The 12,646-nt window shown below is 36.0% G+C and overlaps 1 protein-coding gene across 6 annotated transcripts in view; it reads left to right on the forward strand.

The window, feature by feature from the left end:
• Positions 1-12,646, forward strand: part of LOC107729380 (protein FAM13A) — a 55,701-nt gene that overhangs the window by 12,388 nt on the left and 30,667 nt on the right. For 5 of the 6 annotated variants that reach the window (XM_016539856.1, XM_016539858.1, XM_016539861.1 and 2 more), the window contains exons 4-6: positions 3,993-4,170; positions 6,798-6,945; positions 8,717-8,803. In XM_016539856.1, coding sequence (XP_016395342.1) covers positions 3,993-4,170; positions 6,798-6,945; positions 8,717-8,803 — 413 coding nt within the window. The remainder of the gene's footprint in view (positions 1-3,992; positions 4,171-6,797; positions 6,946-8,716; positions 8,804-12,646) is intronic. The other variant, XM_016539862.1, reaches the window with a different exon arrangement.

A 12,646-nucleotide genomic window follows, 5' to 3' on the forward strand; every position in this document is an offset into this window, starting at 1 on the left:
ATAGAAGATAAGCATGTTTACTGAATAACATTAATACTTAAAATTATATCTATGAAATGATTAAATGATATTACATCATTTATTTGTTTACATATTTTATATTTCATATATCTTAAAAGTTTTTACAATCTTTCTTATTACAATTACATCAAGCTCTGCAATCTGGAAATGTGGATATCGCGTGCGCCATAACACCAACAGCAGAACGGTTATCCAAACAACAAAAAAATGTGCAACACTCGCGTTACAGTGTGTGTATTCACACACATACTTGATGCTATCTACCTTTACATTAGTGACAGTAACTGGGCTGTTAGCTGTTAGCTGCAGAGCTAATGTTACAGCCACATTCTAAGGATAACAAGCTAGGTAACCATATACAGTAAAGCAACAAAATTGTATAGCGTTAGTTGACTTACTTGTCCGAGGTTTGTAGCTGAGCCAAGGAGAGTTGGTACTGATCCAGACTTTATTTTCAGACGTTCAGCAAGGCCAGCTCTGTATTGGCCCAAGTTGAGGAAACAGTCGTCGGTGAAATGTTTGGCGCAGACATACAAAACTTTGGGAAGTTGTGTCGGCGCATTACCAGAGAAAATAAAATTAACCCACTGTTTCTTCATAGGCTCGGATGAAGGAACTAAAAAAATACTTCGGTGTTCATTTGTACATCCAAACACTGAGCAACTGCCATGCTTCGCTCGTTTGCAAGCCATGATGTCTCTCGAGGAAAAAAAAAATATTGCACTGGCCTGGCACTGTAGTAGCTCATTTTCTCATGGGCGGGCCAAATTCTCTGGGCGGGCAAAGCAGAGAAAGGGGAGGTAACCTTTCCCCGTATGACGACATAAAGGGAAGATTCCAGATTGGGCCATCTGAGCTTTCATTTTCTCAAAAGCAAAGCAGGATACCCAGGGCTCGGTTTACACCTATCGCCATTTCTAGCCACTGGGGGACCATAGGCAGGCTAGGGGAACTCATATTAATGTTAAAAAACCTCATAAAGTGAAATTTTCATTCCATGGGACCTTTAAGACACAGACTTAACATGGTGGCTAAGATTATGCTCTTCAGACTGATCTCACTTAGTGTGCTATATCTTTTCTAACTGATCGGACTAACGGTTTTCTTAAAAATGAAGATTAAAAATCATAAAAATCCCATAGACTTGCATTGATGGAATGTTCAAATGAGCCAAGACTATCTATCTATCTATCTATCTATCTATCTATCTATCTATCTATCTATCTTTATAGCAACACTCTAGCAACTAGCCAAATCAACCTAGCAACCACCCTCAGTACCCTAGCAATCCCAAAGCAACACCCTAGCAACCACTCCGGGTAGCCTAGCAACACCTTAGCAACCACCCCAAGTACCCTAGCAACCGCATAACAACACCCTAGCAGCCGCCAACGGTACCCTAGCAACGGCATACCAACATCTTAGCAACCACCCAGAGTACCCTAGCAACCACAAAGCAACACCCTAGCAACTTGCCCTGACACCCTAGCAACTGCATAGTAAGACTCTAGAAACCATCCTGGGTACCCTAGCAACCACATAGCAACACCATAGCAACCACCCGAGCACCCCTAGCAACTGCATAGCAACACCCTAGCAACCGACCCAGGTACCTTAGCAACTGCATAGCAACACCTTAGCAACTACCTAGAGTACCCTAGCAACTGCATAACAACACCTTAACAACCACCCAGGCACCCTAGCAACCGCATAGCAACACCCTAGCAACCACCCCGGGCACCCTAGCAACCACAAAGCAACACCCTAGCAACCGACCCGGGTACCTTAGCAACCGCATAGCTACACCCTAGTAACCGCCTTAGCAACCACCCCAAGTGCCCTATCTATCTATCTATCTATCTATCTCTGACAGACTGTATTACCTGTATTTGGGGGGGGGGCTCGAGCCCCTACCCCTTTAATCTCTGACACTAAAGTGCCCTTTCGGTCCGGTCTATGTGCCCCCGGACCGCGATTTCTATCAAGCAAACTCCGCAATTTTCGCAAGAGCTCGCAAATTTTCGTAATTGCCGATTGCAGATTTTCGGTTAAGGCTAGAAGGCATACAGCAAAAACTACTGCGCATGCACACATCAATATAGTGTAAGTTTTCTCACACTGTACAACAATAATTACTATTTTTGCATTATTGTAAGGGGTGTAGACATTAATAAAACACAATCTAATAGGTAGAAAATTCAATTTATTGTTAGCTTCCGGTTTTTGCTGTATACCTTCTAGTAACAACCCAGAGAAGTACTTATAGGCTTATTAGCCATTTCCACTTTCTAATATATAGATTTTGTATTTATTAAATTATATTTAGACATTATGAATGACAGTAATAAAAGTTAATTTTATCTGCATCTCAACTACCCAGACAGCACAAGTACATCTGTAAGACGTCTGCTAAAGATCTGGGAAACATCTGCTGTGTAATCTGATAAACGTCTCAGAAGCAGTTTTACATGCATTCTAATAAATGTCTTTTTGACATCTGACAGGAAATGTCTTGGAGACGTATTGCAGATGAGCAAACACTCTAAAAAAAATACATCTTGCATATGTAAATGCAGACATCAAATAGACATCACATCTCCAAGATGTACATGTGCGATTAGGGTGAGTGCTTTACTGTCAGGAGCTGGTGCCACCTTCTGTAGAACTTAATGGCACTGGTGCTGGTGTCCTCAAATGTTAGTCTGGAGCCCTACAATGGTTCTCGAAGTCAGAAAAGTCATAACAATGTTAGAAGAATGTTGTCTGTGCATGCATTCTAATAAATGTCTTTTTGACATCTGACAGGAAATGTCTTGGAGACGTATTGCAGATGAGCAAACACTCTAAAAAAAATACATCTTGCATATGTAAATGCAGACATCAGATGTACATGTGCGATTAGGGTGAGTGCTTTACTGTCAGGAGCTGGTGCCACCTTCTGTAGAACTTAACGGCACAGGTGCTGGTGTCCTCAAATGTTAGTCTGGAGCCCTACAATGGTTCTCGAAGTCAGAAAATCATAACAAGGTTAGAAGAATGTTGTCTGTGGTATATTTTCACTGCAAAACAATAAGAAATGCCGCAAATATCACTGCAAATTTTGAGAAAAGCTGCAGCAAAATCAGTCATTTTAGGCTGCAAAAATCAGAAAAAAGTCCCGCGAAATCCTGGAGGGACTGATATATATATGATTATTGCTAGTAAATTCTAGTTTACCTTTCAATCATAGTGAGGTTCCTCTATTTCATTAGTAGTTATAGCACGCGCACTTCAGCAATTTGATGTGGCACTTTCTCTTCCCGTTGCCCCACACTGTTTTACCACGTCCACACACTATTAAAGCCATCACCCTTCCCCTACTTCTTACAGAGTAATTCCTAGTCAGCTTTATTCACTTCCACATTTACTATTCACCTTAAAAGCGCCACAAATAATCCTTGTCAGCACTTCGTGTTTTGCAGCTTTTCCCCAGCAACTATTACTGCTTTGTAGCTGTTTCTGTGACAGCTATAACTAAAATAGAAAATATATTACAAAAATTAAAAAATGACAAATATTATGAAAATATTTATTATTATTAACTATAATGTAAATTGATTAATAATTATTTTTAAAAAATATTTATTTATTACTGCAGTGTATTTATTTTTTGATAAATGAGTAGTAGTTTGAGTTTGACATTACTGTTTTTTTGACAACTAACCAAAGTAGCAAATATATAACAATAACAACATTATAATTTAAAATGTATTATTATTGTAAATATTAATGATTAATAATTTATTTATTATTTAATTAATTATAAAATACATATGTATTAGAATTTGTCACAGACTTTATAAGGTGATTTAAATCATTTAAAGTGGCATTTTCTGTTTCTTTGACCGCATTTCTTTTGTATTTTAAAAATATGAATATCTTCCTATTTAACATATCAAATCCTTTATTATATTTCTGTGTTGTTCTGTCAGAATCCAGTGAAGGTGACTTCTGTAAGGACGTGCGTGAGCTCCTACTCCAGCTGCCAGATATCCACTACAGTCTCCTGCATTACTTATGTCACTTCCTGTCCCAGGTGGAACAGGAACATGCTCATAACCGCATGACCGCCACCAACCTGGCCACGGTGTTTGGGCCCAACGTCTTCCAGTAAGTCACAGTCACACAGTTCAACAAAAGCAAACCAATCAAATATTTTTTACTTCCATTAATTATATCAGCTGATCCATAATCTGATACCCATCATGTCTTCAAGTAAATTCTTTACTTTGCATTTAAGTTCACTCATAGAAAGGTAATTGCAGAAAGCTCTAAATGTTTTACCTTGAGTTGTGCATGTATCCGTAAGCTATTTGAATTATGTTTCGTCCACTCATTGCCAAAAGCTGCATGTTATGTGGTCTGGGTGTCATGTTCTCAGTCTCGCTTCTCATTGGCTGTATTTCAGAGTGATCTGCACTCATGTCTCCAAGACAGACTTAACACAACCATTGACCAACTCTATAGAGCGTAGTTTCAATGCCTGCACAGTGATGAATTATTCTGTTTGTCATGAGTGTACCGTCTGTAACTTAAAAATTCACACTATTATGTTTATTTATGTGTGTATGCTGTTTATTATTATTATTATTTAAAACATTTTTACAGGGTATTTGACATGACTTTTTGTTAGTTGATTATTTGCAATCAAAATAATCATATAAAATGCCATTTTAATGCAATTTTTAGGACTTCATATTAATTGAGACACTATATAAAATATTAATTTGTCATATCACAGGACTGTTTAAATTTTAAAAAGCATGATATTTTTTTAGTAACACTTTATTTAAAGGACCAATTCTCACTATTAATTAGTTGCTTATTAGCATGCATATTACTAGCATATTGGCTGTTTATTAGTACTTTTTAGCACATATTATTGCCTTATTCTGCATGACCATATTTTCCCTTAATCCTATCCCATACCTAAACAACTACCTTACTAGCTATTAATAAGGAGTAAATTAGGAGTGTATTGAGACAAAAGTTGAAATTAATAATTAGTTAATAGTGAGAATTGGTCCACAAATTAAAGTGTGACCTTATGTTGTGGAAATAAATAATTCATACAATTTATGTCTAGTAATTTTACTTTTTTTTTTTTTCTTTAAACAACAAGTAATCATTGTGACATAAGTCAAAAAGACATAAAAAGTCAAAATTGAAAAAATAAAAGATGTTGACATCATATTTGTGACTGTCACAAATTTGCCATTTTTATCTTTTAATTATGACTTACAGTTGTATTTCCTCATTTTGATTTTTTATCTTATAATTATGACATTTTTTTATCTCATTAATTTCAGCATTTTTTGTCATAATTATTAGGGATGCACCGATACCGATACTGGTATCGGTATCGGGCGAGTACTGGAAAAAGTGGTATCGGTGCATCCCTAATAATTATGATTTACCAAAGCATGATTTTCTTTTTCATTGATATAATCCTATACATTTCAACCTAAAATCTTGATGGTTTAAATTGCCATTGCATCATTAAAAATAATGCTTTGAAATACATGTTGGGTGCAAGTTTTGTCTAGCTATCCTGGCTTTGGACTCCAATAGAGGGGGCCAAAGTCCAGGTGGAATTCTTTACTCGATGTCAGCGCTAACACAAATATCACTTACATACTCTCTGTGGTCATAAATTACTTGGTTGCTATTTTCAGGCACAGAAGCACTCAGGCTGATTATTCACAAGTGAATAGCTCTGAGAAAAAAAATACTCAAAAAGCATACAGATGTGAACCTCCATACATAACTAACTGTATATCCAGATTTAAGCCAACACCCTTCAATATTTTCAATGTAGTTTATGTCTTACAGAGGCTGGACATGAAGTAATGTGATTTTACAAAATACAAGTTAATTGTTGCATCTAGTCATTTGAAATATTATTTGATTTGTTCCCTGTTATAGTGACTTGTAAGCAAGTTGCCAGCTGTTGCAATATGAACGCAACCCCTAATAATACATCAGCCGCTCAGTTTCAGGGAATCCCTGTCACCACATGCAATGTGTGTAACCTCAGCTCAGTGAGGTGGAAGTGACAAAACTGTTGCCTGTTTTAGGCACATACCTTTCTTCTTCTCTGTACAGCATGTTCTCTTTGTGGGGAATAATTAAACCACAAATACAGCTGTCAGACGAGCACTCTGTGACCCCATACAGTAATACAGTAGCAGCATTTACTGTGCATTTATTACCCTCTGTCGTGGGACGGTATCTCAGTGTGGCCTCACACAAAGAGAGAATAATTATTTAGTTGACAAAAAAGTTTGCTTTTTAAAAACCTTTTGCCTAAGTGACAGCAAATTGAATTTGACTCTACAATGTTACCTTGATCCCATAATGACAATTTTTTTTCACATTTTTATGAAAACTTGAAAAAAGTTGTTTTATTCTTGATTTATTTTTGCATTTCATTTTGTTATATATTAATTTCTTTTTCATATTGCTCAATTAATTTTATTTAATTTAATATCTATTTATTTTATTATTAATTGTTTTTTTTGGCGTACAGCGCACTGCCCACAAGACTATCAGCGCCAAAATCTATTTACTTTTATTGCATTATTTATATTGCTCAATTGATTGTGATATGTCATTGCTTATGATTTATTACTAAAAAGGGCTTTAAAAAAGGAGGTAAATGTTGTTCCTGGTTTTCTCATTTAATGTGGCAGCACTCGGATCTGTATTTTCACAGCATGTGTGTGTGTTTTCTGCAGTGTGTCATCTGGTTTTGACGGTATACGGGAGCAGAATATCTGTAACAACATTATGGCCAAGCTGATCCAGAACTACAGCGCCATCTTTGAGCCTGTGGTGGAGAGAAAACTAATCGAAGAAAAACCTTCAAACCTCATCATAGTTAAAGTGAGTACTGACAAAACTCCCAATGCACTGCCACTTCACTTGCCCTCGGTTGGCAGTCATCTATACCAGTGTTTCCCAACCTTTTTTTAGTCGCGGCACCCTTTGGAAATTTTAACAAACTTGTGGCACCCTACAAAATAAATTGTCACAATATTTGAATTTCTAACGTCAATATGATAATTTGAAAAGGTTTACACGGCAACCCTGCTCTCGACAGACGGCACCGGTTTGGAAACACTGATCTATACCATAGACAAAATTATTAAAGAATAATAAATATAATTGTTCAGTGCAACAGAATAGTCCTTGAAATGGAGGCATTTAATATTAGTACATGCAAACAAACTAATATTGGGGTTCAAACCAGTGTTGTTTTAGTATCCTTACTTTACTTTATCTTAGTATTTATTATGTTTTTGAATTATTTTTTAAATTAAGAATAATAATGTGGCAGTATAATAATAATTGTTAAGTGCAAGAGAACAGAATACTGTTTGAAATGGAGCAATGTAATATTAGTAGTGCTGTCAAACGATTAATCGCGATTATAAATGTATAAAACAAAATAAATGTTTTTGTTTACATAATATATGTGTGTATACTGTGTATATTTCTTATGTATATATAAATACACACACATGCATGTATAGATTTAAGAAAAATGTTATGTTTATATATTAAATATATTTATGTATGATATAAAATATAAGAATATAAATATATAAATGTATACACATGTAAATATTTTAAAAATATATACTGTATGTATGTATTTATATATACATAATAAAAATACACAGTACACATACATACATTATGTAAACAAAAACTTTTATTTTGGATGCGATTAATCGTTTGACAGCACTAAATATTAGTAAATGCAAACAAACAAAAATTGGGGTCCAAGCCAGTGTTAGTATCATTACTATTCTATATTAGTGTTTTATACTTTCTGTTTGTCTTTTACTTTTAGTTGTTTTAGTAATTTTATGTGCTTTAGTAATTTTTTTTGTCTTTTTTTTTATATTCATTTTCATTTCCATTTTAGTATTATTAATAGTACTTTCATCTAAGCAAAAGTTAGAAATGTTTCTTTTGCTACTGACATTAAATACATTTTTAAAGAAACATTTTAAAATGAAAAGTTTTTTTTATATAAGTTTTTTTATATATGAATATAACATTTTTTATATTTAATTTTATTTCTGGTAAAATTTCATTCATTTCAATTACTGTAAATGTTTTTTAGAATTTTTTACTTTAGTTAAGAATAACAACACTGGTCCAAAAAGTCATGGTGCTCATTTGAACGATGCAAGTTTAAATTTGGCTTGCAACATTTGCCCAACTTCTTCATTTATATAGCTAAATTTGTTAGATTTGAACATCTGAAGTACATCAAATGCCTTCAAAACTGCAGACCAACTGAGAAAATCCAACCCATGTAAAGAAACACATCTTTCACAACCCAAAACATGCCACTTTCTCCTGCTTCAGCCTAGTGGTCACATGCATAGACACTGTGTCTGCCTGACCTTGCTTTGTTGCTGTTTGCACCGACTCGCCAAAACTGCAAGACGTCATCATGCTATCTCTCCTATGCCACCATCAACAACGTCTGCTTTTCTGCACTTGCACTTTAGTTTCAATTGTCACATGAAATTGTGTTGTCTTCTGAATACATCAGTCATGTGCACTGATGCTTTGTTGCTGTAGTCAGTGGGTTCAGGTGATCTCGCGTGAATCCCTGAGTGTATTGTTTTGTTCCCAGGAGGCCAACACAAACACTGAAAACACAGAGATTTCAACTTTCGCTCCTGCTCCGAAGGCACACGCTCCACATGTCAAGAAGATGAAGGTACGGGTGATAGTATACACTGTGTGTGTGTGTATTTGTAGATGTGTGTATGCCTGTATTATCAACCTGATATGGTACACCGTCAGTGTGGGTTTGTTTCCACAGCCCATGTCAAATTCCAGTGACATAGCACTTCAAAACCACCAGCAATCCAATAACACTACTCGCCCTGAGGTGAAAGGTACATTCACGAGACTCAGCTTTGAGTTTAATCCAAATGATGCAGATCTTAAGTCAGTCAAAAGCTATTTTTTAAAGGAATAGTTGAGCCAAAAATGAAAATTTGTTGAAAATGTATTCACCCTCAGGCCATCCAAAATGTAGATGAGTTCTCTTCTCTTCATCAGAACAGATTTGGCGAAATTTAGCATTGCCTGACTTGCTGTAGCAGTGAATGGGTGCCATCAGAATGAGCGTCCAAACAGCTGATAAAAACATCACAATAATCCACAAGTAATCCACTCCAGTCCATCAATTAACATCAAAGCTGCATGTTTGTAATGAACAAGTCCATCATTAAAACGTTTTAAACTTCAAAATGTCACTTCTGGCTAAAATATGAGTCCATAATCCATAATAATAATGCTTCCTCCAATAAAAAAAAGTCCATCTCCCTTTGTGCTCTCACATCAAAATCCACCAGCATATTTGTTTAAAGCTATTTTAGGCTGTTTTCGCTGGTAAACCGTGCTTAATCTGAGCATATGTCTCTCCTTATTCAGACAAGATGACGTTTTCACTGGATAGAGGACTTGTATTTTAGCCAGAAACAATGGTCTGAAGTGGAAAACATCTTAATAATGAATTCTTCTTTCTTAGAAACATGAAGCTTTTCACTTCACCAGACATTAATTGATGGACTGGAGTGGTGTGGATAATTGTGATGTTTTTATTAGCTGTTTGGATTCTAATTCTGACGGCACCCATTCACTGCAGAGGCTCCATTGGTGAGCAAACGATATAATGCAAATTTCTCCAAATCTAATGTGATGAAGAAACAAACTCATCTACATCTTAGATGGCTTTTCCTTTAATAGTCATTTAGATTGTTTTTTTTCAGCACTTAAAGACTTTTACCACAGATGAGGCTGGGATATAAAACTGGGGGCTCGATTAAACCTCTTGGTATTTACATCATGCTGACTCTGGATCGGATTCTTGTGACCTTAATTCCCGTTAAAGGGCCCGGCTAGTGATGTATTTGTCTTTCCGATGGGTATTAAAGTTACACCCCTGAGGTGTTTTTGTGGACTACAGGATGTGTTTGCTCATGCACTGAGGAACAACATTGAGTGAAAGATGAAGAACAGATCTACAGTAGCTCGTGCCAAGTACACCTCTTGATAAACACTAAGTCAATAAATATATAAAGTCACTTAGTCATATGTGTATTTGCTCTCTTGATAAATTCCACGAGAAGGCATATTGTAATTGAGTTTTCCCAGACTTTCTGAATTTACTCTTACACGCCGGATGTTAAATGCACTAAGAATGAGAGCTCTGTTTTCTCTAAATTCAATTGAATTAACTTTCCCTCTCAACTGGATGTGGTCAGTTGCATATGACGGTGGTCATGCATACGTGCTCAGAACCGCACGGTGTAGTGTTTACGTGTCTGCTGGAGACGGGCTGGGTCTCATGTTTGTGTATGTTCTCTCTATGAAGCAGTGTGAACCATGACCCTCTTAAATGACTGGCATGATGTTTTGATAACAATAATATTGTTTCTGTAGATTGAAAAACTTGTATGAAGGTACTACTTGCCCTCTGGGCACAAGTTTTTCCAGGTACTGTTCAAAGGTTTGTGGTCCGTGAGATTTTTAAATATTTTTAAAAGAAGTCTCTAATGCTCACCAAAGGCATATAAAACAACTTCTTTTTATTTCAATATATTTTAAAATGTGATGTAAAGTTTAATTTTCAGCATCGTTACTCCAGTCTTTAGTGTCACACGATCCTTCAGAAATCATTCTAATATGCTGATTTGCTGCTCAAGAAGCATTTCTTATTATTCTTATTATCAATTATGAAAACTCCTTAATATTTTTGTGGAAATAACAGCATTTATTTGAAATAGAAATCTTTTGTGACACTATTTTTTTGCATTATTTCTTTAAAAAAATCATATTGACCTCTTAACTTTTTAACAGTGATGTACTTCTGCAACTCTCTTATGTTTTATACAGTTTACTGTTTTTGAGATGCCCATGTTTCTATAAACTTTAAATGTAATAGATTGTATGTTGAAATCATTTGATCAATCACTATCATATTGTTAGGTCACACAATGCACTCCAGTTGAAAATTCAGATTACTTATTACCGACACCAAGAAAGAAGAAGATAAGAATCGCCAACATTAGCTATACAGTCTTTGTGTTTTAGAGACTTGCTTCGTCAAATAGACATTTGTAGTGAGAACCTGACTTAACTTACTAGCTCTTATCGTCTACAAAATATGATTGTTAAGATCAGGCTGGCTACTTCATATAATAAATAAAACTTCACTCTTCCTGCTTTTGGAACTGTTGTAAATTACAAATCCCATTCACAAGTTACAAATCAATAAAATGGATTGCAGTGTCAACAAAGTTACGTGCAATTATAGTCGGTTCATGGTATAATCAAGTGCTTGTTGTGTGAATTCCCTATGGGCCTGATCTATTTATCATCCAGCTAAGTTGAGTTTAGATCCTCATTGTGGCTTCCTGGAAGGAAGAGTCTTCACATTGATAAATCTGAAATATTTTTCCCCATCTTCCACCTTCCAGAAATATCTCAGCCGAGGAAGGTCTTAACACACAACGGCTTATGCTGTTTTTGTGTGTTCTCTTTGAAATCCAAAGCTATTGAAAGTCCTCTGTTTACATAGACATGTGGTGCTGACCAGATAAGGCCTGTGGGAGAACCGTCTCATCGGCAAACTGATGTTGTAAACAGGCTGAGAATTGCTGATGGAAAAAATACATGATGTGACTTTCATGAAAAATAAGACCACTTCCTACAGCGGAGACGCTTCCAATTACATAAGGGGTCAATTAAATCTTTCAGTGTAACACGTAGCGCTAGCTGAACTGGCTCACTCGGATTACCGCATTTTGTTTTGGGAAAACCAGCATAAACAAACAGAACTTTATACACAGGACATCTGTTGACATCTGCGCCGATTATGTTGGAGTGATAGTTGAACAAGTTCGAAAGACGTTACCTTGACTGCTTTGCAAGTTCTTAGCAGATAAAGGAGATGTACATTTCTCTTATTTATTGACTTATTTTGTAGCGTGGGTCAAATACTTGTTGTTATCTCTTGAAACTTAAAGGGGTCATAGGATGCCCATTTTCCACAAGTTGATATGATTCTTTAGGGTCTTAATGAAAAGTCTGTAACATACTTTGGTTAAAATTTCTCAATGCTAGTGTAAAAAAACACCCTTTTTTACCCTGTCAAAAACAGCTCTTTTCAGATCTAGCCGTTTTTGTAGCATTTCCCTTTAAATGTTAATGAGCTCTGCTGACCCCGCCCCTCTCTTCCGAGCTGCTCTCAGACTGTTTACTTCAGCCGCATTCATCGTGAAACTTGCTAATTAGCTCATTATTAGGAAAGGCGATTTGCAAAGATTTATTACAAAACATACTCACTTCTTCTGTAGGTGAAGCTGGATCACGAATGATTCACGCAAACATAGATGCATTTATGTAGATCTGGGTCGCATTCCCTTCAGAAACAATGTAATCCACTGCGAGTTCAGCGGCTCAGATGTCGGGAGTAAATGACGACTGCTATGTTCATTATTACATCCAACAACAGAACACCTCAATCACTTAGGAGTCATTCTTGTCTACA

The sequence above is a fragment of the Sinocyclocheilus rhinocerous genome, unplaced genomic scaffold (assembly GCF_001515625.1).
Source record: "Sinocyclocheilus rhinocerous isolate Xijiao unplaced genomic scaffold, SAMN03320098_v1.1 scaffold1148, whole genome shotgun sequence".
Classification (NCBI taxonomy): domain Eukaryota; kingdom Metazoa; phylum Chordata; class Actinopteri; order Cypriniformes; family Cyprinidae; genus Sinocyclocheilus; species Sinocyclocheilus rhinocerous.